Source organism: Vicugna pacos, chromosome 13 (assembly GCF_048564905.1).
Source record: "Vicugna pacos chromosome 13, VicPac4, whole genome shotgun sequence".
NCBI lineage: Eukaryota > Metazoa > Chordata > Mammalia > Artiodactyla > Camelidae > Vicugna > Vicugna pacos.
In genome coordinates, this window is record NC_132999.1 from 33,658,862 (window position 1) to 33,686,244 (window position 27,383).

General features: G+C 42.1%; 2 protein-coding genes across 4 annotated transcripts; one reads left to right on the plus strand and one right to left on the minus strand.

Annotated features, from left to right (window-relative positions):
• Positions 1-120: 120 nt before the first annotated feature.
• Positions 121-1,604, minus strand: TEX38 (testis expressed 38). Of its 2 annotated transcripts, none has more exons than XM_072975790.1 (2): positions 1,498-1,604; positions 121-860 (listed from the first exon to the last, which is right to left on the minus strand). In XM_072975790.1, exons 1-2 carry the CDS (start codon positions 1,532-1,534, stop codon positions 253-255), a joined length of 645 nt encoding a protein of 214 aa, XP_072831891.1. In that variant the 5' UTR covers positions 1,535-1,604; the 3' UTR covers positions 121-252. The 2 variants fall into 2 exon arrangements, with proteins under 2 accessions (XP_072831891.1, XP_031540081.2); XM_031684221.2 differs by lacking the exon at positions 1,498-1,604 and adding an exon at positions 1,307-1,468.
• Positions 1,605-5,335: 3,731 nt separating this feature from the next.
• On the plus strand, positions 5,336-27,383 carry ATPAF1 (ATP synthase mitochondrial F1 complex assembly factor 1). 2 transcript variants are annotated; one of them, XM_072974505.1, is made up of 9 exons: positions 5,336-5,730; positions 9,172-9,280; positions 12,061-12,111; positions 12,738-12,800; positions 15,625-15,675; positions 16,830-16,877; positions 20,479-20,574; positions 22,381-22,488; positions 27,000-27,383. In XM_072974505.1, the coding sequence occupies exons 1-9, from the start codon at positions 5,408-5,410 to the stop codon at positions 27,192-27,194; spliced, it is 1,044 nt and encodes a 347-aa protein (XP_072830606.1). In that variant the 5' UTR covers positions 5,336-5,407; the 3' UTR covers positions 27,195-27,383. The 2 variants fall into 2 exon arrangements, with proteins under 2 accessions (XP_072830606.1, XP_072830607.1); XM_072974506.1 differs by lacking the exon at positions 5,336-5,730 and adding an exon at positions 8,192-8,318.

A 27,383-nucleotide genomic window follows, 5' to 3' on the forward strand; every position in this document is an offset into this window, starting at 1 on the left:
AGTGTGTCTCCCCACAGCCAACCCACAGTTCCCATTGGGTTGGTGAGACTCGGTGACCTGCAGCTTGCCTCCATCAGACACTACCCTCCTAACCATAAGTGAAACACAAGGAAGCCTTGGACTTTTTTAATCTTTTATTATGTGACATCCAGATGGGCCCTGGCCTCTTTGTCAATACCACCTTTCTGAGGTCAGCTCTGTTTCCTGCTCTGCCCCCCGATACCTCCAGCTCCCATCCTCAGTGAGAGGAGGCTACAATTCTGAAGTAAACGACCTGGCATTTAAGCAGTGGTCCCCCTGGGCCAGCGTGGGGAGAGACTGGAAGTGGATGTTCCTTTCAGGACAGGTGGCCAAAGGGTAGGAGACCGAGTGGTTGAGCATCGGGGGTAGGTTACACAGGGAGAGGACAAAGGGCACCTCCTGAAAGGTGGGAATTGGGAGTGGGGAGCTGGCCTGGGGCCGTGGCATTGGGGAAGTTAGGGGCTGCTGTGGGACCAGCTGCACTTCAGGTAGTGAGGGGATGGGGGCCTCCACCTTGGGGCTACTGTCTTGGGCAGCATGGTCCCTGTTCTCAGGGGTGTCCAACTCCCACAGATGGTCTGGATTCTGAGCGTCCGTCTCAGTCTTGGTGGCAGCAGGGGGAGGGCCCGTGTTGATGACTGTGTCCATGCCATAGTGCCGTCGCTTGTTAATCCAGTACAGCAGCGGGCTGTAGGTGAACGTAGCAGCTCTCATCACCTCCACCCACTCCTGGGCACGCTCTTCCCGCCGCAGGTTCTTCCTCCAGTGCAGGAAGAGAATGCAGCTGCCGGCTACCAAAGAACACAGCCCCAGGAATCCAAAGTACAGTGACACCCACACTAAGGAAGGCAAGGAGAAAGAAGAAAGAAGAAAGCGAGCTGGCTGATAGCTCTAGCTTGGGACTTGTGCTCTTTCTCATTCCCCTCCTAACCCGTTCATCAATCGTTCCATCCACTTGGCCACTCTCTCCATTCCTTCCTTTTCTCCTCATTGACTAGCCTCATCATTCTTTTATTCAGTCAAAGCAGGATTTCCAGGGAGCTTAAGAGGCCACTTCTAGCCCTTCACAGAAAGGAAAGCTAGGTCTGGAGAGGCACGACCTGCCCAGGCTTAATCAAGCCTCTGGCTCGCAACCCTGGATGCATCCAATCCATCAGACTGAGAAGCCTCTCTAAAGGCAAAGCTCATCGAGAAAGTAAGTTTACCAGTTGACCAGTGTCCCACCCCATTCCACCACACTTCTGGCTGTTCACTATGATGGTCCTGGGGGATTCATAGTACCCACCTTGGGTGAGCAGAGAGACATGGCCTCTGCCCTCAAGAAATCCGTAGTTTTCGAGAGGAACCCATGCCCTAAGTCTTAGCACTCCTCCATGCAGGCAGCCATCACGCCATCCATGCAAAAGATCTTCCCTGCGTGTCTGCCCTCAAGCCTAAGAGCACAAAGCAAGGGGTGGGGATTAGGGGGGCATTTACCATCAGAGAGGCTGAGGTCCTCCTGTTGGGAATCCATGAAGTCAAGCCTTGGTACCCAGCCAATGGCTCTGGGGAGAGGAAGCTCACCTACCCATCTGTCTGGCCAATAGGAGTCCCCAGAATGCCCAGTCCCCATTGTTCCCTAAAGGCTGGTCACTGAGTTCTGAGCACTGAGCATCTAGGGGCAGCGCTTGGGAAGGCTAATGGAAAGGGACTCCATCAGTGGTATCTCCTGAGCACAGTGCATCTCTGCTGCTTCTACCAGGGACTGACTCACCCTCTGAACTGTCAGCCCCCTACCCCTGACCCACAGAGCAGCCCCCAGTAAAGGGCTTATCTTGTCACTTAGCTTTAAGGGACAGTTAATGGATACCTGTCCCTGTTGGGGACTGGGGTAGGGAGCACCTCAAGTCATCTATGGCCAAGTTGTCAGGAGTCAACCCACTCAAGGGAACTATATGGTCAATGCCTCCTTCCTTGGCTCTTATAATCTCTCTTCTGTTCCATTACCTTCCTTCAACCAGTGTTAGCAAGTGTTTCCCAGGCATCAGGCCCTATGGGAGCTCCCCACCATCTGGCCCTATATCTCTTTCCAGCCTCACCTTCCTCCCCATCCTTCACACACCTTTCCCATCTGACCAGGCCAGATTCCCTTACAGACCCTGCTTATTCACATCTCTGCACTTTTGCTCACATTGTTCTTCCACCTAGGAGTGCCTCCCCAACTGTTCCCCGCACTGAACACCTGCTTATCCTTCAAGGCTTAGCTCAGCCCCCTCTACTCTGTGACAAACAGTTGTTTCAGCTGGCTTCCCAGAATCACACCATCTCCAGTTGGAAGGCACTTGTCTAGTCCAAATCCTGTCAGATACTTGAGCCCTCAAGGTGGCTCTCTCTTACCCAGCACTAATCCCTGGAGACTCGCTTGGGTCAGGGACTTGCTCACACCTCCCAAGGCAGCTTGCTCCGTTTATGGGCAGCTCAGTTAGAAAGCCCTTCCCTAATTAAGCCCAAATCAGCCTCCCTGTAGGTTGTACCTCTAGGCCTAACTCGGCTTGTTGGCATCATTTACTTATTTCCCTCTTTAAGCCCCCAGCATGTGGCTCAGGGCATTGTTTAGCACAGATTTCTCTCCAATTGCACTTACGCTGGGCTCTCCTCACTGGCTCTGCCTCACTGCCTCCTGCTTTTCAGTCTCCTTTGCTAGTTTCTCCTCTTCCATGACCTCTAAATGTCAGGTGCCCTAGGGCTCAGTCCTTGGCCCCCTGTCTACTTTCCATTCCTCAGTGATCTCACCCAGACTCGTGGCTTCAAATATCTACACTGACAACTGTCAGCTTTACCTACAGCCCAGACTGTTCCTCAGAACTTGAGGCTCATACACCCACAAAGCCTGGTTGATGCCCCTCCTTGCCAGTCTATTAAGTTATCTCGAACTACCACGTCAAAAACCAAACTGATCATCCATCTTCCAAAACCTATTCCAGCCTTTTCCTCCTCTCTGTACATGGCAACTCTCTCCTGCCACCTCTTCAGGCCAAAAAGCTGACAGTCATCCTTAACGCCCTTCATTCTCTCACTCCCACATTTACTCCATCAGCACAACCTTTAGGCTTTGCTTTCAAAACATTCCCAGAATCTGACCACTTTTCCATTACTGCCATTTTAGTCTAAGTACCACCGTCTCTCACTTGGTCTCCCTGTAGAGTGACCAAGCATGCCCGTTTGCCTGGGACTGAGGGGGTTTCCAGGACACAGGACTTTCGATGCTAAAACCAGGAAAGTCTCACATGAACCAAGACAAATTAATCACCCTTGGGAGAATTTCCATCCTTGTTCCCCATGTCCTATCTTCCACCAGCAGTCAGAATGAGTCTTTTTTAAAGTGGCACTTCTCTAAATTGACTATACTTCAACTATATATATACACACACACAGAGTATGCACATACATACATACATACATACATACATAGTGGCACTTCTCTACTCAAAACCTACAGGGACTCCCCATCTCACTCAGATTTAAAACCGAAGTCCTTCATTGTGCTATATACCAGAGATTGACACATTGTAATTGACTGTACTTCAATTTAAAATTTTTAAAAATAAAAAAAATAAAAAGTAAAACCAAAGTCCTTACCAAAGCTTCCAAAGACGTGAGCCATCTAACTCCCCTCCCCATGCCTTCTTGGCACAATAACTTCCTTCCTGTTCCACAAGCAGGGCAAGCAATATCCCTCTATCTGGAAGGCTCTTCCCCCAGATATCCATACACACCATTTCCTTCAGGTCTCTACTCAAGTGTCCCCTTCTCTCTGTGTTTCTTAGCCCACTTTATTTTCTGCACAACATGTATCAAACCTAACATTTTATATATATATATATTTTATATATAAATATATATATTTCTTTATTTGTGTTTCACCCCACTAGTGTAAGTGCCATGAATTAATGTAAACAAGGAAATAAATATCTAAGAAGTTCAGATAGTCACAGCTGCTATGAAGAAAATAAAATAAGGTAGTTAGATAAAGAATATAGAGGGAGGGGGGCATGCATCAAGAAAAGTACCTTTGGGGAGGGTATAGCTCAGTGGTAGAGTGCATGTTTAGCATGAATGAGGTCCTGGATTTAGTCCCCAACACCTCCATAAGAAAGGAAGAAAAAGGGAGGGAGAGAGAAAGAAAGGAAGAAAGGAGGGAAAGAAGAAAGGGAAAGAAGGAACGAAGGAAGGAAGGAAGGAAGGAAGGAAGGAAGGAAGGAAGGAAGGAAGGAAGGAAGGAAGGAAGGTGGGAGGGAAGGAAGGAAGGAAGAAAGGAAAAGTCCCTTTGAGGTGCTGACTTGTGAACTGAGCCCTAAATGATGAGCAATGTGCAAAGGCATCAGCCAGTACAATGATGCTAAGGCAGATACAGGCTGGCATACTTAAAAGACTTACTAGTCTTACAGCTCACCACACTACTCCCAGCACAGGGCCTAAGGCCATCTCCCTAACTGTAGGTTGGACTGAGCAGAGTTGAAGGCTCTGTCCTTGCCTCTGAGAGGTCCATCATTCAAGAGGAGTTTCTATCAGGTAAGACCCAGATAGGAAGACTTTCATGAAGGCAGACTGATTAGTGCCATCACAGAGAGCCTGCTCCAGGGTGGCCCTGTGCTGGGAGCAGATGAGGTACAGATGTTGACGTCACTGTCCTTGACCCCAGGAGCTCACTCACACCTGGCTCGGAGGGTGAAGAAGATGGTAGCATCGGGTGGAGAGGGAGAGAGAGCATTCCAGGTGCTTTATCCCAAACAAAGACTTGTCAAGGACGAATCCAGGTGTCTCTTTGGAGAGAAGAGTAGTTCAGTTTGGCTGGAATTCAAGGTGGATGTCAGGAAGCAGAGGAAAACAAAGCTTCGAAGACAGCTGGCATCTTGGAAAGAATTCAGCCCTTGGACAAGTCTCTTAATGACTCTCAGCCTCAGTTTCCTCTTCTCTAACATGGGGATAAAAACCGGCCTCACATGGTATGAAGCAGATACTGTCCTGTACGTAAAAAAGGGTCAGGAAAGAGAAGCTGCTGCTGTGGAGTACAGCTGATGAAGCCTGCTGAAGGACTATTACTTGAGCGAGTGCTTAGAGAATTTAAAAGGAAGCAAACTCGGTGAGGACCAGCAGGGCCAGGCAACTTTCAGGAGGAGACTGGGCGCGCAGAGGCCGCTGGTCCAGGGCTGGGGAGCGTGAATGCGGGCAGGCTCCGGGAGCAGGCGGCCGGGGGCGCTAGAGCCGCAGAGCACGCGGGGCGGGAGCCGGGGGCGGGGCGGGAGCGGCGAGCCCCTGCTCGGCACCGCGCCCTTCCCCGGAGCCCGGAACCTTGGGCGCACGGAACCTCGCTGCCACAGCGCGGGCGCGGCGGACCCGGAGGGCGATGGAGCGTGCGCGCGAGCCACCGGCCGAGGCCGACTCGCCCGGGGAGGGGGAGGCGGGGGCGGCCATGGCTGCGGTGGTGGCTGCAGCGGGTGGCGCGGGCCCGGCCGTCCTACAGGTGGCCGGCCTCTACCGGGGCCTGTGCGCGGTGCGCAGCCGCGCCCTGGGCCTGGGGCTCGTGTCACCTGCGCAGCTGCGCGTGTTCCCCGTGCGCCGCAGCTCTGGCCGGCCCACGGGGGGCGCCGACGACAGCGGGGCTGGGGCCGAGCTCGAGGCCAACCCCTTCTACGACCGCTACCGCGACAAGATTCAGCAGCTGCGCAGGTGCGGGCCCAGCCGGCGGCGGCGGCGGCGGCGGCGGGCGGGGTGGAGGGGCGGTGCGCGGCCCGCGCTTCTGGTGTATCTGCATCTGGCACTTTCACTCCTTCCAGCAGCTCTCTCAGAGGACCACTGTTTCTGTCCCCATTCTACAGATGGGTATCTAGGCTCAGAGAGGCATGGTCACCTGCCTAAGATCACACAGCTAGTGTGAGAGCCAGGAGTCTCTGAGAAGCTTCAGTTTTTCTTTCTGCTTTCGTTCTCAAAACGCTGAGGTCGACTCTTACGGCAGCCCTTAAGAGGCAGGCAGCTCAGAGAGACCTGTTCTCATTATGGAAATAGGAAAATGAAGCCTTCCAGAGAAAGGACTTGACTTGCTGAAGGTCACATATTGAGTCAGCTGAGGCCTGTCCTGGAACTCGGGTTCCCAGACTCCTAGGAAAGGAGATTGGGGTGGGAGCAGGGCATCAAAGGTTAATAGTGTCACGGTTGGCTCTCAATTGAACCCTGTTATTAAGATGAGGAAACTGAGGATCAGAGAGCATAAGAGACCTGCCAAAGATCACATAGCTGGTTGGGATTTGTCTGACTTGGAATCCAGGATTCCTGATACTACCCTTCACCTTCCAGAGGGAAGGACTTGGAGATTAGAGGGGGTTGAGGTGGGTATTGGGGGCCTTATTTGATCTGAAGAGTTTAAGTGGGAAGAGCTGAAGGAGTTAAAAAGGGAAAATTAAAGGGAGAGAATCAGGCAGGGTGGGCAGGCAGTTGTCTTATGAAAGGAAACCTAAGACTGAGGGCTGTAACTTCTTGGGGTTCTATCCCATCTCTACTGCCACAGCCTTAATTTACTGCATCATCTTCACCTAGACTATTGCAATCATTCTCTAACTAGTCTTCCTCACTTCCAGTCTTGGACCTCTCCATCCCCAATCCATCTCACTACTAGTATAGTGATCTTTCTTTGAAAGAATGATAAACTAAATGAATATTTTTGCTCTCCTTATGACAGCATTCAGTTATACTCAAGTATTTGTCATCTTAAAAACCTTTTCTTGACCTACCTTCTCCTCCAGCCTTTTCTCATTGTCCCCTTTCACAGACAAGCATCTCAGAAGAGTGGTCCACTCATACTCTGAATACTTCCCAGCTCCTGTTCATTCTTATTCACAAGCAAATGAAAGACTGGTTTCATTTTCCTCCCCAACTAGATCATTTCTGTCAACATTTACACATACTCCTGTCTCCTGAAAAGTGGCTTTCCAAGGCACCCCAGACCCCTGGGTGATGTCCACATCTTTAGTACTCCATACAAGGCCCTCATGCTCTAGTCCCTGCCAGTCTCCCTTGCTTTATCTAATATCAAAACTTTTTGAGTTCTGTGGTCTAGCATGAAGGAATAAAGGACTGATATTGGAGGATGATGTTCCAGGTAAGAGGAGCAACAGCATAAACAGAGGTACAGAGGCATGAAATCATCTCAGCCATTTGGGAATATTTGATCAGATTTTCATCATAATACCTGTAGCACTCTAATGTACTTGTTTGCATGTCTTTCTGTCCCACCAGATGATAAGCTCCTTGAATTAGGGACATTTTTCTGATTTATTTCTGTATCCCCTAAGCCCAGCAAGTTAACCAACAGCTAAGAGATAACAAGTAAATTTTGTTGAATGAGTGAAAAGGAGAGAGGAAGGGATAAGTCCTAGAGGAAACTGAATGAGATGGGAGGGAAACCTGTGTGGCTACAAAAAAGAAAACAGGAGGCAGAAGAAAAAGGAGAGATGAAATGAAAGCAGGACCAAAAAAAAGGGTCAGTAGAACCTAGGCCAAGTTAAGGGAAGAGGCAAGACAGAGCCTGGCCATGGGGCCCAGGATCAAACAGGACAGGATATCATGAGATGTTTTAAAAGGAATTACAGTCCTGTCTGGTGAGTGATGGGGCACACTCACTGAAACCTGGGCTCTTGGAGCACTAGCCACAAGCTCAGTGTGAGCCAACAGCAGGACAAGGCTGTGTGCCCTGCTGCCCCATTCCAGTCCAGTATCTGAGTTTTTGCCTCACACACTGTACTGGTGAGTTGGGAGGATTTGATCTAGCTTTAGGCCCACTGTATCCAGACTGTGCACAAACAAGGTAGTCCACAGTAAGGAAAGATTTACAAATCACATATGTGAAGAAGGACCAAAAAAACTGAGGAAATTTAACCTAGAGAAGAGAAACTCAGGAGATGATGTAAGTGCAGTTTTCAGATACTCTAATAAAAAGAATTAGACATTTTCTCTTGTTCCTTGAGGGGTGAAAGATACAGTTAGACTTAGACTTGAAACATCTTAATAATAAAAGATGTCCAAGTTGGGAGTTCACGGGACTCTGCTGCCTAGGCCACCCTTGCCGTCTCCATCCGCTCACGTGGCAGGTCCAGGAGCCGCCGTTGCTGCTGGCAGCACTGACCTTGGTCCTGGACTTGGTCCTGGTACTTAGAGCCCTGGCCAAGGAGGCGCCACACCCTGCCAAGTGGGATGCAATTCTTCATCAAGGAGCTGGCCCACAATGGAGGGGAGGAAGATCTGCCCAAGTACGTGGCAGTGAAGTAAGTAGTGTTTGATGTCACCTCTAGAAAGGAGTTGTATGGCAAAGGAGTGCCCTACCCTGCCTTGATCAAGAAGGACTCTATGAGAGGGTTGACCAAGATGGCCTTGGATCCTGCAGAGCTCACCCATGACACTATAGGTTTCATGGCCCAGGAGCTGGAGTCCCTGGATGATGTCTTCACCAAAGTGTAGCAGCCAAATACTGTCAGCTACACAGCCTGGAGCAGTCTTAACAGGTGGCAGCCCCAACCTGGACTTCAGGCCTGAAGACCCACCCCCATTTTGACATAAAGGATAAATTCTGGTGTTGCATCTGCAGGAGCAAGTTCTTCGGACAGAGGGCCAGGAAGAACTCAGGTGCTAAATCTTCTGCAAAATAGGCTACCTGAAGCCTCTGAATCGCCCCGATCTGAATAAACAGATTTACCCTGGTCAGGAAGGGAGGGGAGATGTCTTCGAACTAGATGTGTTCCAGTACAAGCTTGTCACCCAGGATTCCTGCCTAAGGAGGTGACCCAGCAAGATGTCCAGAGTACCCTTCCCATTTTAAGGATTCAATTTCCAAGTTCCCAGAATCAAAGTACCTGAGGGACCAAGCCCTGTGTCATCCTAGGGAGTATCCTGCAGGAGAAGAATGTTACACAGGCCCCTTGAAGATTAACACTATTTGAATAAGTGGATTTCTTTTTCTGCTTTCTTGGTTTGTATGCCTGTCCTCAGGCCTAAGTGAAGACAAATCCTTCAGCCTCTGAATGCCTGTGTCCTCTCTCTGTGGAAGTAAAACATGTTACTTTGTTATTTTAACATCCAAAATGGCCCTGGTGGCTTAACCTTTGGTTTACGTTTGCTCAGGTCTGATCCAGCTGCGTTTGAGTCCCGACTAGAAAAGCGCAGTGAGTTTCGGAAGCAGCCTGTGGGGCACTCCAAGCAAGGTGATTTTATCAAATGTGTGGAACAGAAGGTAAGACCCCCTTTTTGTGCTGTTGGCTCACCAGTGATCTGCATCTCCACCCCTGACCCTTATCCAGGGAGTAGGCTTATTGAGGGGTCAGCTGGATAAACTGAACATGGACCCTCTCTACTCAGCTCAGTCTCCACCCATAAATGGTATTCTGCTCTTCCTGGCAAGGTACTGTGGTCATGGTGGGGATATAAGGGGATGAAAAGGGTAGTCTCTGCTCCCAGGGGTACAGTCGAGTGGTCAAGGCAAGACACACATGACAGTGGGTGGTAGGAGTCAGGGAGCAAAAAGTGCTTAATACATATTAGCGCTTATTCTCCTTAAGCAAGAATCAGCTGGGGAAAGGCACATTGAAAACTGTACAGTCAGCCCTCCCTATCTGCAGAATCCGCATCCACAGATTCTGCATCTGGATTCAGCCAACCTCGGGTAGAAAATTTTCAGGGAATAAAAACTCTAGAAAGTTCCAAAAAGCAAAACTTAAAGAGTTTGCCACTGGCAGGCACCTATTTACATAGTATTTATTGTACTTACAACTATTTACATAGCATTTACATCGTATTAGGTATCATAAATAATCTAGAAATGATTTAAAGCGTCTGGAAAGATGTACATAGGTTATATGCAAACACCACACCATTTTATATAAGGAACTTCAGCATCCAGATTCTGGTATAGTCAGGGGTCCTAGAACCAATCCCTCACTGATACCAAGGGACAACTGTATAGGAAAATTAATCTAATACAGTGCTTCTCAAACTGTTTGACCATGACCCACATTAAGAAATATCTTTTATATTATAATTCATTACACACATCCGTATATGATTATAACTGAAACAAAATTTTTACAGAACAATGCTTACTTTTACTACATGCAGTGCAGTCTTTTTATTTTCATTTTTTAAAAGACTTTGGTCACAATCCACTAAATTGATTTCACAACTTGTGAGTTCACCTATATGTGAAATCACGATGATTACATAAGCAGCAAATGCTAACTGGTACAGGGATGTTGTGTTGGTAATTATAAAAACTCCCAAACTGTAAGCAGTGTTGTTGTCCTGGACCCTCATGAGATTACACAATGTACAGTCTCCTCTCAAGTTATATAGTAGTTGTATTTCTGAAAAATTTAGTATTTATTAAAACTGTTTTTAAAAGAAGGAAGAAAGAAAGCAAGGCAAAACAGAGTTGGATTCTAGGCCCAATTATAATGAGCTTTTTCCCCTACAAGGATGTCTGGCTAGACATTAAAAAGTTGTACAGGATGAGGGAAAATTCTTCACTGTGTAGAATTCATCTACAAAATTGCAGCTCATTTGGTACCACTGGCCCTCCCATAACTTCTAGTGTAACCATCCAATTGTTGTGATAACAAAAAACAAACAAGTACCCACAGATTTCCACAGCATCTGTACTAGAGCAGTAAAGTATCCATTTAAATATTTTATTAATTATTCTTGAGACTTTTGGCACATAGTTTCAACTATAATTTTAAATATTTTTCAGTTGTTCTAAAAGCCCACTTTTTTTTTTACATTTCAACATCTCTGAAGTTGTTTTCAAATTGATGTGATATCAAAGTATTGTGTTATCATTTAATTGGCATCACCTTCCAATACATAAAATAATGATGCTTCTTAAGATCCATGATATCTTAGGTAAAATGCAATAAAGCTTATACTTGAAGCTTTATTTTTTTATTTCTGTAAGTAAAAATGGAAATGAAGAATGGATAGGAGAGACATTGTGGAAAAAGAATACACTGGGCTTAGTGACTGACATGTTGAAGGCAGTGCACATGGAGGGCTTTGCTTGTTTTGTTCTTTTTTCACATAGCACCTGAAGGTGAATGTATAAAAATGAAGTCAGTTCTTTTGAGGGGCCGTTTTCATATGAAACGAAGACTGCATTAGGATTTTGCCAATGTATAAGGATGTAAGCAAAAAGACCAGGGTATATCCAGTAGGTTTTTCTGTACTAGGCTTTTGTCTAATTTGTGGACACTGGTTCTATGGACATCATTTATGAAAGGTTTGGATTCATTAAAGCATAGAGTAATGAAAAACAGAGCTTTATGCAGAAAGTGTTTTTCAGCTTCAGAATCCCAGCTATAGATTGTTCTCTCTGCAAGGCATAGTTGTGAGCTGAGAAACTGAAAATGGAAGACTCAGAACAGCCCATCCCTACTGTCAGAAATAACTTAAAATAAGACTTCCTGGCCATGGCCTTTATCTGAGAGTGGGCTAGGAGAGAAAATATTCACTTTTAGTTGTTCTTGGCCTGTTCTGAGAGGGAGTCTAATTTGAGGGAGGGAATATCAAGACTGAGTACTAGAAAAGACCCAACAGTCTGTTGAGGATGCCTGCCTTCAGAAGTGCTGCCACGGATAAGAAGCAGCTTGGGAAATACATCCTTCCATTTCTTACCTCCTCTGTGGCTCACTGGGGAGCAGAGCACAGAAACCTAAGCAGGCTCATTCTGGGAAGGAACCCATCCACAGTGACAGGGATGGAAAGGACTCTCGGTACTAGTAGATGGTGGTTACTCATAAGGAACTCCTTTCTCATCTCTGTATCTCAGAACCAGTCAAAGAAAAGTTGTCTCACAAACAATAACTTGTAAAACAATGTGTACATTTGCTGTATTGAGTGGAGAGAATTGAGTTTTTAGATGCAGCATCACTAAATGAGATATTGAGCACTTCACCTAGCTGGGTGGTCTTTTGCTTAAGAATTCAAGTAGAGGTTAATATCCTGTGCCATCATGTATTTCAGACAGACACATTGGGGAAACAGCCTATGAGCAGAGGATTCACTAAGGATAAGGTAGGTTTCTAATTAAATATCCAAGTCTGAAGTCATATGGAACAAGAGGCTGCAAATTTGAACATATTTACTGTGACTCAGTGATTTTGTGACTGTGGAAATGGGAAGTAGTTCTATGAATTTTTGTTATGACTTTGTTTTGTTTTTGTTATGACTTTGATATGACTCCTAGCATGTGTGAGTCCTGGGGGTGCTAGAGAAGATGTGCAGGAAAGGTAGTGACACCCTTCCTTTCTGTAGGACATAATTTTAAAAAATCAAATAAAAACATGTTCACTCTGTCATTTAATTTGCAAATGAGCCACTCACTCCTGGTAGAATAGCAGTTAAAGGTAACAACCAGACTGTCTCCTCTTACCAGCTACAAAGTGTTGCAGTGCTGATTTCTGAGCGTGAAGCATTTGGAAAGTACCTGTAGGTACTCCCTGGAAAAAGAACTGTGAAAACCTGCCTGGGCTTGAGGGCTGCCTTCTCTGCGCATGCGGGTTTTCTTGTACTCATTCTCCATTTATTGAAGATCTGCTTTACTGTCCTGCAGGTTGCCTCCAGCAACACTTACAGATAGAGTTAAGCTGTTTTATTTTTTTTAATTATGGTTGTTAATTGCCTTTTATTTTCTCTTTCAGACTCTCAGTTCAATCTTTAACATTGAGATGGTAAAAGACAAAACTGCAGAAGAAATAAAACAGGTAGTGAATGAAAATGAGTTGGTATACTTTATGAAAATGTATGCTCCGTGAACCAAATCTGAGAGTAGAAAGAAGCATACATTTCCTGACATCTCTTTCTAGCCAAAATGAAAGGCAGTCATTGAAAGCAAAAGTGATGTATTACATGAAAGATAGTGCATAAGAAAACTTGTTCTTCGGGGACTCACTCCTGTATATCTAATCAACTTAATTTCCCCTTTCTTTGTCATTCCTCTTGTCCACATCTTTATTTAAAATTATCACTACTCTATACCTGGATGTCTGTACTACCTTTCTAAATAGGTTTCCTTGCTCTCATTTCCCCCCTCCCAATCTCCCTATCATATTCTACCCAGTTGAATCTTCCTAAAGTTCTGCTTCGCATAGTATGTTTGTTAGGAACACACAGTCTAGTACCAAACTGCCAGTTTTAAGTCCTAGCTCTGTCTCCTTAGCTGAATGACTTTGATAAGTTAGTTGACCTCTCTGGGCCTCAGTTTCCCTATCTGTAAAGTGGATATAACAATAGTACTTACCTCATGGAGTTATTTGGGGAATTGAACAAGTTCATATTTGTTAAGTACTTATAACAGTGCCTGGCACAGAGTAAGTGCTATATTTATGTTTTTAAATAAATGAGTAAAAATAAATACTTCGTTAGTAGCATGCTGTTAAATGTTTTGTGACTTCCATATTCCTTTGTCTGACATTCAGAGTCTTCCATTACTATAGGACATTCTGTAGGAAGCTTCCTGGACACCTTCCTTCCAAGCACTTATGATCTTGTTTAGTTATTCTGTATATCTTGATTTGCATTGCTATTTACATTTTCACATCTGATTCTTTTCTCTCTAATTAGACTATAATAAGCTATTTATTGATATTCCTTATAGTTCCATGAATTGTATTTTTGTTATATTGAGAGAATCAAAATAACAATAAAGATAGTGTACTGTGTGTCAGATACTGTGCTTAATGCTTTATGTGCATTATTTCATTATATTCTCATAACCCCCTTGTAAAGTTGGTGCTATTATTCCCAATTTACACTGAGGAAACTGTAACCTAGAGGTGAAGTAACTCAGTGGTCGAGCTAGGACTCAAAACCATGTTTGTTTGACTCTGCATCACATTCCCTTACATAAAGTTGTGCCAATTGCTGTGGGTTTCCTTTGGGTGCTGTGTCATTCATTTCACATTTATTGAATTTATTTATTGCATTTGTTGAACACCTATTAAATGTCAGCCTCTGTGCCAGACATAGAAATAAATGAGAGAATCTCTTACTCTCAGGGAGTTTTAGCCTAGTGGAAAGACAGACACAAATCAAAAAAAGAGAATAGCGCAGAGGTCTAACTTCTGTTAATAGAGGCTTAATGCAAAGTCTCAAGGAGACCTCAAACTACATTTGGGAAGAAATGCCAATAGACAGTGGACACCAAGTATGTGCTTTAGGGGAGAGAGAAGTTAGGCCTAGGAGACTTGATCATCATATGACAAATATCATTTAGACCTATATTTTTATACACAAATTTGTGTTCATTAAATACTTTTGAAACAAATATATGTATGTTTATGTGTGACTGAAGCATTATGCTGTACACCAGAAATTAACACAGCATTGTAAACTGACTATACTTCAATAAAAATATATATATATAAAATAGTTTTGTGTAACCAAGGTCAGCTATGTTAGAAAAAAATCTATCAGTCTCATAAATTTCAGTATTGATATACTAATATAAATTGAATAAAAACAAGCAGGGTATGCTCTCCTTAAAATAAGGAGAGTATTTGACATGTTAAAAAAAAAAGGGCAGAGCAACCTTAGGCTGCATTGATTAAGTGATTTGCCCAGGTCCTAGGAAGTAATAGTCATTCTGTGCTTTGTGTTGGTGAGATCCCACTTTGATTAGTATCTTCAGTTGGGGCCCCCCATTTTAACGGGAATGTTGACAGAGCAGCTCTAAAGGAGGGTGACCCATTCTTCAACACCAGCTCACTCAGGTGTCACCTTGGCAATGATGCCTTCCCCACCTTCTGTGCCTCTGCTAATGCTGTCATTCTCTGCTTAGAGTGTGTCTCTTCTCTTCTGTCCTACCTGTTTATCTTCCCAGACTCCCCGTTCACCTGGCTAACTCCTCATCATTCTTTAGGATACAGCTTAAAGCTTCCCTTCCTATGATGCTTGTTCCCTAACATGAGTTTAGTGCTCTTTGTTGCCCTCAGAGCACCTTGGCTCTGGTTTGCATTGTAATTCTGTTGTGCTAAGCTCAAACATTATTGTAACTAGTTTCCACAATAATCCTATGAGGTTGGTATTGTTATTTTATTGATGATTATATTGATGTTACTGCACTCCGTAATTTGCCCAAAGTAGCATAGCCAGCAAAAGATAGGAGCTGGGATTTGCATCCAGATCTGCCTGACTTCAGACCCTGGGTTCTGAGTGACTGATGTCCTGACTCTGAGAAAGCCCACAGCTGGCTGGGCAGTATGGGTTTTGGGAGAGAAGAGAGAAAATATGAAAAGAAGAGCTTGTCTATTATACACAAGGCACATCTTAGGAGAAATGATTAACAATTTCCTAAAATCCATTTCTCTGACAGGAATTTGTTATTAAGAGTTACAGTTTAATCATCTAGAAGAGTAGATGATATTAAATCTCTTTTGTAATCATGTACTAGTAATAAAAACATTATGTTGGGTTTTTCTCCCTGTTATCAAATGGCATATTACTTTGAGCAATGAAAGCTGTCACCACTTCTTGGTGCAGGTTGAAAAGATTACCCACATGTCACGACACCCTCTCTTTTTTGTACAGATCTGGCAGCAGTATTTTGCAGCAAAAGATACAGTCTACGCAGTTATTCCTGTAAGTAGTTTGGAGGGGAAAATCAAAGTGTTATAGGGTGAAGTTCAGGGCTCTAACCTTAGCAGGCAGTTGCCTTTACTTTCCCTATGTTTATTGCCTCTTGAGAACTTACATTTATAGCTCTGAGGTTTTTTATTATGCCCTGAGCACCAAAGATTGGAAGCTCCATATGGTATATTTATGGTTCTTGTTTTTCCTCTTCCTGGTTTAGAAATGTCTCTTTGAGTCAAGTCTCTGACAAGGGAGTATGGTACAAGTTTATGTTGCTGAGCAATTCCAAATGTCTTCTATTTCTTTTTGGTGTTTTCAAGCCAAGCTGTTGGAATTGAGGACAGGGCCTCTGGCCTAGCTTTCTTCCCTTTTTGTCTATAAGTGACCTATACCTGAGCTGACTTGGAGCCTTCTCCTAGTCTTTTTCTGGCATTTCCCCTTAGCAAGATGCATTGTCTTGTTTTTTTCCCTTCTCAAAAGTGCTGTCTTGGAGATAGTCACAGGCCACTGCTTGACCATTAAGATTTGTGACTGGAAAGGAATGCTGCTGACTTCTTCTGGTTTAATGTCCTGCTGACTTCTACCAGAAGAACACATTTGGTGTAATGGGTTATCAGCTGGTTATTTTAATTGTTCTTCTCTGAAGAGGAAATAGCTTAGGTTAAGTTCATATCAAATACACAAATATATACTGAACTTACATGTGTAAGTTTAAGGAGGAAAACTTATAGATGGAAAAATAAAGCCAGGCCTTTTGGTTGTTGTGAGAGCATTGCTATCTTTTTTTTCCCCCTCCCTCTTATAAATATATACCTTTGCCTTTCATGAGTTCAACAGCCAAACGGATCATGATATTTTAGATTTCTAATGCTGACTCATTGTTTGAACAGGCCTTCTTAGCTCTCCCTTGGACAGACTTAATGACCTGATGTCTCTGACACTTGGCAGAGTCCCCTAAAGTGTTTGGAACATTTGGAGTATCCATTCTTCACACGTAATTCTGATATTGAATAGGAAATCCTCTCTGTCATAAGAGAGATTTATAAATGATGGAACTTGACATTGTTTTAGTTGTATTTTAGTTCAGTCTTTGTGAATTTAAATGTGATTGTGGCCTCTTATGTTTTCTTGTTTTTGAATTTTTTTTCTTTTCTAACCTACAGAAAGAGAAGTTTGACTTGATCTGGAATCGGGCTCAGTCTTGTCCAACAGTAAGTTTCTGGTGACCATATGAGAATTGCTTATTAGTAGCGCCAAACAAGGATGTTTTCCAACCATCTCTTCATACTCCATAGTATCTTACCATGTTATAATGCTCTGTTATTTAACAAAGATGCTCACATGTTGATTGTACTGATAAATGAGATTTTCAGCCTTATGAAATTATGTGGGTTTGGCCCAATAAGTCTCTGGCTTTTTTGTTCTCTGAAACATCTCAGCCCTTTCTGATGTTGATCCTAATCTATCAGTATAAGTGAATATTAGAGAGAATACCTGAGACCTTAATCTTTTCAACCTCCTTTAAGTTTCTGTTTAATTGGCAGTTTCTTTTCAGTTTGGGCCATGCTTTCTGGATTATATATGCCTAAAAGGAGTTACGAAGTTTTTGCTGAAGTAATGGGCTGCCAGAGACCTAAGAGAAAGGGAATAGGTGAGGTGGATCAGCTAACTTGGTGTCTGTAATAATTTCTGGGATTCTCAGAAGTTTTTTTGAAACATTGCTGAGAGAATATTAAAAACATCTAAGTAAATGGAGAGATATACCATGTTCATGGATTAGATGACTCAATATTACTGTCATTTCTTTCTGAATTGATCTCTAGATAAAATGTAATCCCAATCAGGCTTTTGTTTGTTTTGTTTTGTTTTGAGAAATTGACAAACTGATTGAAAAATTTATTTAGATAAAATTTATTTGGACCTAGAATAACAAAACACTTTTTAAAAAGAAAAACAAAGTTAGAGGACTTACGTTATATGATGGCTATGATTTCATAAAGCTACATTAATGAAGACAGTATGGTAATAGCATAAAGTTAGACAAATAGATCAATGGAACAGAATATAGAATTCAGAAATAAATCAACATATGCCTGGTCAATTGTTTTTCAATGAAGGTGCCATAGTAATTAAATGGGGAAAGGATAATCTTTTCAACAAATGTTCAACAAATCGTGGAAACAGTTTGGATATCCATATACAAAAAAACAATCTCTACTCTTACCTCACACTGTATCCAAAAATTAACTCATGATAGATCAAAGATGTAAATGTAACTTCTAGAAAAAATGATCTTAGATTGAATCTTAGTGATCTTGGTTTGGCAAAGATTTCTTAACTATGTCACCAAAAGCACAAACTATAAAAGAAAAAAAAATTAGATTTCATCAAAATTAAAATTTTCTGTTTGTATGCCCGTGTTCATAGCAGCAATAGTCACAGTAGCCAAAAGGTAGAAGCAACCCAAGTATCCGCTGATAGATAAGTGGATAAACAAAATGTGCTATCTACATGCAATAGAATATTATTCAGCCATATAAAGGAACGAAGTTCTGACATTCAGCATTCATGAACCTTAAAGACATTATGCTAAGTGAAATAAACCAGTCACAAAAGGACAAATGCTGTATGATTCCACTTATATGAGGTATCTAGAGTAGTCAAATTCAAAGACAATCTCATAGACAGAAAGTAGAACAGTGGTTGCCAGGGGATGCGGGGAAGGTGGGGTGGGGAGTTACTGTTTAATGATTATGGAGTTTCAGTTTGGAAAGATGAAAAAAGTTCCAGAGATGAATGGTGTTAATGGTTTCACAACAGTATGAATGTACTTAATGCCACTGAACTGTGCATTAAAAAATGGTTAATTTTAACTGTAATGTTTTATATATTTTACCACAATAAAACATTTTTAATTTCTACTTTTCAAAAGACATTGCTATGAAAATGGAAAGATAAGCCACACACTAGGAAAAAATACTTGCAAGACATATATTAACAAGTGACTTGTATCTAGAGTATTCTAAAAACTGTTACAACTTATTACAAGGACAGGCAACTAAATTAAAAAATGAAGCAAAAGATTCAAACAATTCATCAGTGAAGTGGAATGGAAGATAAGCACCTGAAAAGATGTTCAACATCTTAGTCATAAATGGGAATACAAATTAAAACTACAGTAAGATACCACTTAAATGACTAAAGTTAAAAAGACTGACCATACCAAGTGTTAGTAAGGGTACAAAGCAACTGGAACTCTCATACACTGCTGGTAATAATGTAAAAGGTACAGCCACTTTAGAAAAGAGTCTAGCAGTTTCTTTAAAAGTTAATCTTAAAAAAAAGAAGAGGTTAATCTACCTCCCATACTGCCCAGCCATTCTACTCCTGGATGTTTTCCCAAGAGAACAGAAAGCATATATTCGTACAGTAACTGGTACACAAATGTTCATAGTAGCTTTATTTGTAATAACCAAATACTGAAAAAATCCAAATCTGTCACAGGTGGATAAATAAATAAATTGTGTGTGTTTGTGTGTGTGTGTGTGTATATATATATATACACACATATATATATATATATATATATGACGGAATAAGATTCAACAATAAGGAGGAATGAACTATTGATATATGCACCAACATAGAAAGATCACAAAACAATTATGCTGAGTGAAAGAAGCCAAACCAAAAATTATAGATTCGGTGGTTCCCTTTATACAAAACTCTAGAAAATGCAGACTGATCGGTAGTGACAGAAACCAAATCAGTGGTTGCTTAGGAACAACTGGGGAGAGAAAGGTAAGAATTACAAAAGGATTTTTGGAGAAACTTTTGGAGATAATAGATCTGTTCATTATGCTGATTTTGGCAGTGGTTCACAGTATATATAATTAAAACCATTCTAATTATACACTTTAAATAAGTGTAACTTGTTGTATTTCAAATATACTTCAATAAAGCTTTTTTACACTTTTCCCCATTAGGTTGACACCGAGGTTATCTCATCTAATAATAATAAAACAGAGCCTGAGTGGTTGGCAGTAAGGAGACGATTCCATGACTAATGCATATTGGGCTGATTATACTTTGTTTTGTTCTGGCACCATTCTGTTCTCCAGCACTGCTCCCCAACTCATCTTGAGCATGAAGCTAATTATAAACTAATTATTTCTTGGTGGTTAGAGCCTTGCTTCAGAATCAACCTCAGATGATAAAATATGAATTGATTATAATAATTGTAACAAAAATTAATGTAGCAGCATTAGAAAGTTTAGAAATTGAAAAAGACCCAAAAGTTTATCTATAGAAGAATCAATAAAATTGTGGTAAATTTCTAGAGTCGAATTCCATAGGACAGTGAAAACAATGAATTAAGAGTTATATTTATCAACATGAATAAATCTCAGAAATATGATGTGAAGTTAAAAAAGTGAGTTGCAAAATTATACATACAGTTTGATAAGATTTAAGTTTTTAAACATGGAAACAGTACTGTTACTTGTTTATGGATATATACCTATACATTATAAAACTCTGAAAGGGAATGACAGACACCAAATGCAGGTTAGCTGTTACTCTGAAATGAATTAGAATGGATTTACAGAGAGAGTTTCGACTGAATGTCTGATGCTTTATTTCTTAAGTGGTTTGGGAAGTGTATGAGTATTTGTTATCACATATGAATTACATAATTTAAAAAAGTTTTAAAAACCAAACACTGAAGAAATGGTGTGAATGACACAGGTGATTGGACATAGAGCAAATGATTTTATTTGTTCATCTGTCTCCTTTTGTATTTGTTTCCCACAGTTTCTGTGTGCACTACCAAGAAGGGAAGGTTATGAGTTTTTTGTCGGACAGTGGACAGGTACTGAACTCCACTTCACTGCACTTATAAATATTCAGGTAGGTGGCTTGTGCCCATCCCCTAGATGAAAGAGGCCTACCCCTTTGTGGGACTATGAGTCCTTGCTGAGGCTTGAGGACACAGAATAAGTACTAACTCCCAGCAGTATTTGCTGTAGCATTGATTGATTGTCATACTTTGTACATTGGGCTAGCTTTTTAGGCCCTACTCAATACCTAGAAGTTAGAAAGACCCCAAAACACGTTCTCTGACTATTTCTGGCTCTCTCCTCACTCTTCTCTAGACATCTATAGCAAAGCATTTGAAGCTTTTAAAATAAAAATATTTTAAATAATGGGAGATAGGATATAACTTAAGTGGTAGAATGCATGCTCAGCATGCATGAGGTCCTGGGTTCAATCCCCAGTACCTCCATTTAAAAAAAAAACCTAATAATAAATAAATAGACCTAATGACCTCCGCCCTCCAAAAAAAATAATTTATTTTAAATGAGGTCATCACTAGGATTGACATACTATATTTGGAGGCCAAATCTGACAAAAGCAGGAATGTATTATAACGGCTTTGAAGTTGAGGTAAAGGGAGCACAAAATAGAATGAGGATTTGCTCATGACTATCCCTTATGATTGCATCCAAAAATTATATGATTTGTTAAAGAAAAAAAAAAGAACAAGAATAAGGGGGTAGCTTTCACTTTACTACTGTAATTCAATAATCATTTATTGGGCATATACTGTAATAACCAACATTTGATGTACTTACTATGTGCCAAATGTTTTATATACATTATGTCATTTAATCCTCACACGTATCTCGAGATAGTTACTAATATTATTTCTGTTTACACACAAGAAGTGGGGGTAGAGAAGTTAGTTCACACTGCTGATAAGTGGTAGAGCTGGGTTTCATTGATTCCAGGTTATTGACTCCAAAGTCTCTGAACTTAGCCATTATGCTCTTGTGTTGGAAACTGTGTTAGGGCTTGGGGATCTATGAGGGTCCCTGCCCTCGTGAAGCTCATATACAAGTATAGTAAAAAGATCCAGAAACATAATTATGATCAAAATGATAGTATATTTGAAGTATGTTCGGCAGAACTGAGAGGCTGAACTACTAAGAGTACCCTAGCAATAGTTAGGTATTGATAATTAAAAGGACTTCTGCTGAAATTTTAAAGATGAAACCCAGAACTCTGTTGAATGTATAGTTGTTTCCTCCTACACTATGTGAGGGCTTTAGCTTTGAACCCAGTCTCTCTTCCTAGTCTGGACTGAGGTCTAGTAACCACTGCCCTGTCCATTCTTCATGAAATTATGATGTTCCCATTCTTCTTTCCCCACTACCTCCCACTCAGATTATATTTTAAAACTGAACATTACAAATCTGGCCCATGTGCAAACTCTCCAGCTGTTTGCTACAGCTTAAAAGAGCTTGGTCTTCAGAGCCAGCCAAGGGGAGTAGATTTCAACTGTGAAATGCACTAGTCCATAAAAGTGGCAATTACACAGGCATATTGCTTTCTTTAGAACTTGATTTGGTAGCTACTTGTGCCATTTTGTTTTTAAATATATGGCCGTGATGAAGGATTCACTGCCTACTGTAAACATTTTCTGGGAAAAAAGCCAAACCTTTTTCAATTGAAGACACAAATAACACTGTGCAAACTGTCAGTTTCGCTGTGCCTTGGCAGACCTGACCACCCCCACATACAAGTCCTCCAACTCACTAGCCACCCAAGGGGCTGTTAAGAGGCAGAATTTCTTCCAGACTCTCTATTGCTCTGAAATTGCAGTTTTGTTGTGCTGGTACCTTATTGAGCCTTGATAAGTGTTCCTCCTTTCAGACCCGAGGGGAAGCTGCAGCCAGCCAGCTGGTTTTATATCATTACCCTGAACTTAAGGAAGAAAAGGGCATAGTACTGATGACAGCAGAAATGGATTCCACATTTCTGGTAAGAATCAACTTTTGCCTTTTTGGAATTACCTGATGGCCCTGAAAGTATTATTCTTCTGCCAAAACTCACGAGAGGTGTAATTCCAGAGACCTACATTATTTACCTGTTTCTTATTTAAGCTGATAATAATCTTGTCTTGCTCAAGCTCTTCCAAATTGAAATTGGTACAAATTCTCATTTATTTATTCACAGTTTGAAAGTCCAAAACTCTGACAGCAGAGTTTTTTCATAATTCCTTTGGTCACAAAACCTTATCTGATTTGAACTTATTTGATAGCTAAATCTTCACTTAAACTGATGTGAGGCTGCTTATAGTCCTTATTAATCCTACTTGGTGTGAAATATTGATGTATTTTACTAGAGAAGTATTAATGTATTTGATTATGGGGAGTTACATAATAAGCTTGTATGGTGTCTGCACTTATTACCTTTCTAAAATCCAACAACTGACTCCAAGACACATCTGACCCTAGGGGTTTCAGTGAAGAGACCGTGGACAAGTAAATGGCTTCTTAGAGAAGAGTTCAAAGTCTAGAATAGTTCTTAATCTTTTATCTTCCTCCACACTATTCACATGTACAGCATTCATCATACATAGTGATTTTCATTCTTCCTTTTCCCATTTCTTGGAATAGAGCATTGACCATATGCCCCCTGGTAATGATGTCCATTGTGTTTGTTCTCTGCTTATGCAGGGCCAGGAGCAGTTTTATGATTACCATTCAGCCTGTTTGTCTAGTTTTCGCTCATTCAGTGTCATTTATCTGGCAGGGTTTAAGTTCAGGATGTCCTCAAGATAGTGGGCACTTTAGTGCCTCTTCCTCCTGAGGTTTTTTATCACAATACCCACTTAATTTTCCTCTCTCTCTCTTACCAGCTACATACAAAGAAGGGAAAAATGATGGTACTCAGCTAGTATCTCATACTAGCAATAAGCCCCCAAGCCTAGGACTTGACTGAGACTCTACTTCCCTGTCTATTATTCCTATAAATGTTCAGTCCCATTTCTCACATTCTTCCTTTTACCCATCACATTCAACTGGAAGTCACCCAAAGTTCTCTCCAGAAGAACGGAGTTGCCATTAACTGAGACAGACAAGACTGCAGGAGGACTAGGTTTAGAAGGAAGATCAGGAGCTCAATTTTGTGCACATTAAATCTGAGATGCCTATTAGATATCCAAGGAAAGTTAGGTTTATGAGCCTGGAGTTCAGGGGAGAGGTCCCAGCTGGAGAGATAAATATGGGAATTGTCAGCATGCAGATTGTTATTTAAAGCCATGAGACCGAATGAAATGACCAAGGGAGTTAATGAAGATAGAAAAGAGAAGAGGTCTAAGAACTGAGCCCTGGAGAGATGAGGAATCATTAGCAAAGAAGATTAAAAAGGAAGAGTCAGTGAGGTAGGAGGAAAACTAAGATGTTAGGATGCCCTGGAAGCTAAGATAAAATGTTTCAAGGAATAGGAGTGTTCAACTAACCAAATCTCGCTTGCTGATCGGGCAAATGAGATGAGGACTGAGAATTTACTAGAGTTCACAACATGGAAGTCATTTGGGGACCTTTATAAGGGCAGTTTCAAAGGAATGGTAGGATAAATGTATGATTGGTGCACATTTAAGAGAGGATGGGAAGAGAAATTAGAAAGAGTAGGCATAAACACATCTTTCAAGGGATGTTTCTGTGAAGGGAAAGAGAATCGGCGTAAGAAGTGGGGTTAAGAATGTTTTTTGTTTTAAATGAGAGAAACATGATACTATATCTATGCCAGTGGAAAGATCCAGGAGCAGGAGTTTAGCAGGGTAAAGCGGGGAGGGGAATGTTCCAGACAATGGGAATAGAATACGTAATTGCCAGGAGGCATAAAATGAATTGGGGTATTACAGTTTGCTGTCACTTGTATATTAAAAAAGAAGGTTTGGTGTGTTGTATTTAGAGGATTGGCTTTATCCTGAAAGCACAAAAGGATCATTAGAGGATTTTGAATGGGGATTGACCCATAAAGAATTGGATTTTGAGACCATTAATCTTAATTATTTGCTTCCTAAATATTTTTTCAGTGCGACCATTTAGAATAGTTTCAATAGTCTGGGCAAGAGGTAGTAAAGACCTAAACTAGAGCAGTGGTAGGAGGGATGGAGGAGAATGACCTCAGAAATACATACGGAATAAAATGGCCAAGACTTGGTAATTTGATTTTAGCTATGAAGATTGAAAAGAGGGAGGAATCAGGTTTGTTAATATACCTCCTTGCTGAGCAACATAGGGAATTATTAATGTTTTTCTTCTTGGGTCTTGAAAGGGGAAGAGATGATGTGTCATGTTGAGAGTTAAGAGAATAAAAGTCAGGAGGCGAATAAGTGGGCAGAAGTGGGGGGTGCAGGGGAGCTTTCCATAACCCTCCATGAGAGACACTGGCACATATCTCCGTGTCTTAACTCTCCACCCACCATTCTAGTGCTCTTCAAACCAGTGGTCAGAGCCCTTTATCCAAATAAAATCTTGTTACATAAAGCCCTAGGACATAACAGCTGAGAGAAAGGTGAGGGGACCTGCGGCACCTTCACAGAGCCCCTGGGACTCTGCAGTTTGTTCTAGAATGAACACAAGTAAAATTACCCTTACCTCCACCATCCTAAGCCACAAATAAAAGTTGACTGTCAGAGGCTGTATGGTTTAGGGCCTCAGAGAGTGGGGATACCTGCCTCAGATGACACCCTTGCTTTAGAAACAGTTTGTTCTTGAGGCATGTCTGAATATAAGGAAGGTAAAATTGATGAAGTAGTTATCGACCTTGATCGATCTTAATTATTTTGCCCCACCAGGAATAGTATAAGGGTGAAGTGGAGGAAGTACCAGCCTGGGAGTCCAGAGTTCGGGTCCTGGCTCTGCCACTTGTTAGTCACGTGACCTTGGGCCCATCCCTGACCCCTCTGCTCTAGTTTTCCTGGTCCAGCAAATGAGGACTGGGTGAACTCTGAGGCCCCTTCCAGCTCTAAAATTCTATTAATTCAAAATATCCAGCATTTTGGAAAATGGCTTTTGATTGAAGATCCAGTCTCAGAGGTTAGTCCCTGCTTGTGAGAAATGACCTGAAAGGCCCATGGGAGAGAATGGAGGTGAAGCAGCCTGTGGTTTTTATAAACCTGTAGTCATCACTCTGTAGCTAGACATAGTACACTTTTGACAGTTTTAGTGGGAATTTTCCATTACTTTTTGGGGTTGGGTTTTGGCTGTGTGAACGTCGTAATCGTGAATAAAGTGCCTCTGATCAGCTAGACCTAGAGAATGTACAGGAAACAGAAGTAAGAGTTTTTGAGGTAATTCTTTTGTAAGGTTTCAAGAGTGTAGCCTGTGTTCTGACCCCACTTCTGTTACGTAGAGTGGTCTGGTCACCATTTCCCTGCTACTAGGCTTTGGAGATGGTGGCCCCTGGGGCTTTGCTGGTGGATTAGTTAGAAATGACTGTATAGCAAATTACTACTCCAAAACTTAGTGGCTTAAAACAACAAGTATTTATTACTTCACAGTTTCTATGTGTCAGGAGTTCAAGAGCAGCACAGCTGGGTGCTTCTGCCTCAGAGTCTGTCATGAAGTTGCTGTCAAGATGTTAGCTAGGGCTCCCGTTGTTTGAAGATTGATTGGGTTTGACCGTCCACCTCTGACCCCACTCGCATGGCTGTTGGCAGGAGGCCTCATTCCCTTGCCACACAGGCTTCTCTGTAGGCTGCTTGAATGTCCTCATGACATGGCAGCTGACTTTCCCCACAGCAAGTGAGTCAAGAGAGATAGCAGGACAGAAGCTGCAATGTCTTCTGTGATGAACTAGCAGAAGTCATTTTCATCATTCCACCATAGTCCATTTGTTAGAAGCAAGTCACTAAGTATAGCCAACACTCAAGAAAAGAGAGACAAGGCTCCATCTCAGGGAAGAAAGAGTGTCACAGAATTTGTGGACAAGTTGTAAAACTACTCAGCTGGCTTTGGCACTAGTTTTCTGACTGAGGTGGTATCAGGAACAGGTGTTTTTGGGGAGTATGTCTGGTTAGTCAAAAACTTAGTCACAAACTGGTTCTTGGAGCTGGGTAACTATTGCTCTTTTTTTCCCCTTGAGATATACTTAACAGTTACTAAGGAACGGGATGAAGAGGGAAATTTTTAACCTATGCATTAATTTGTTAGCAAACATTCACCAGATTTCACTATGTGCAGGGATGTAAAACAAGCACATACTTTGAGGAATTCATACAAGGGAAGATAGACAGAAAAGAAAAAGAGGGGAAAAAGGATAGATACAATACAGTATGATACATACTATGTTATAGGAAGCATAGGGCAACTTGGGTACACAGAGAAGGGGCACCTCACCTAGACTTGGGATGTCAGGGAGTCAGAGAATCTCTGGAAGCAGTGGCTCCTGGGTGAGGGCTCCCACCTGCCACAGGACTCAGACACAGAGCGTTGTGGCCCTGGGCCGGAAAGGACCTCACTGTTCTTTTTACCTTTCAGAATGTTGTTGAGGCACAGTGCATTGCCAACCAAGTCCAGCTCTTCTATGCCACTGATCGGAAAGAGACCTACGGGTTAGTGGAGACCTTTAACTTCAGACCAAATGAGTTCAAATATATGTCTGTCATCGCGGAATTGGAGCAAAGCGGACTTGGAGCAGAACTGAAATGTGCTCAAAACCAGGATAAGACTTAAGCTACACAGTTGGCTTACAGAGTCTTCTCAGCCCTGGACAGTCCTGAGCCCACCCACCCCTTGAACTCTCAGGAGCTCAGCATCTATAGTGAGCAGTCTCTTGTGAGCTGCTCTGTGTGCTTATTGCAAGAAGTAACATGGAGTTGAGCCCTATTACTTGATATTCAGGAATGAAGGTACCCAAACATT

Bases quoted from the DNA above. Each gene is read 5' to 3' on its own strand.
- TEX38 (XM_072975790.1), bottom strand. From the start codon at position 1,534: ATGGATTCCCAACAGGAGGACCTCAGCCTCTCTGATG. The intron at 861-1,497 runs GTAAATGCCCCC...TGCCTTCCTTAG, and splicing joins GGACCTCAGCCTCTCTGATG to TGTGGGTGTCACTGTACTTT.
- ATPAF1 (XM_072974505.1), top strand. From the start codon at position 5,408: ATGGAGCGTGCGCGCGAGCCACCGGCCGAGGCCGACTCGCCCGGGGAG. The intron at 12,801-15,624 runs GTAGTGAATGAA...TTTTTTGTACAG, and splicing joins CTGCAGAAGAAATAAAACAG to ATCTGGCAGCAGTATTTTGC. The intron at 22,489-26,999 runs GTAAGAATCAAC...TTTACCTTTCAG, and splicing joins AAATGGATTCCACATTTCTG to AATGTTGTTGAGGCACAGTG.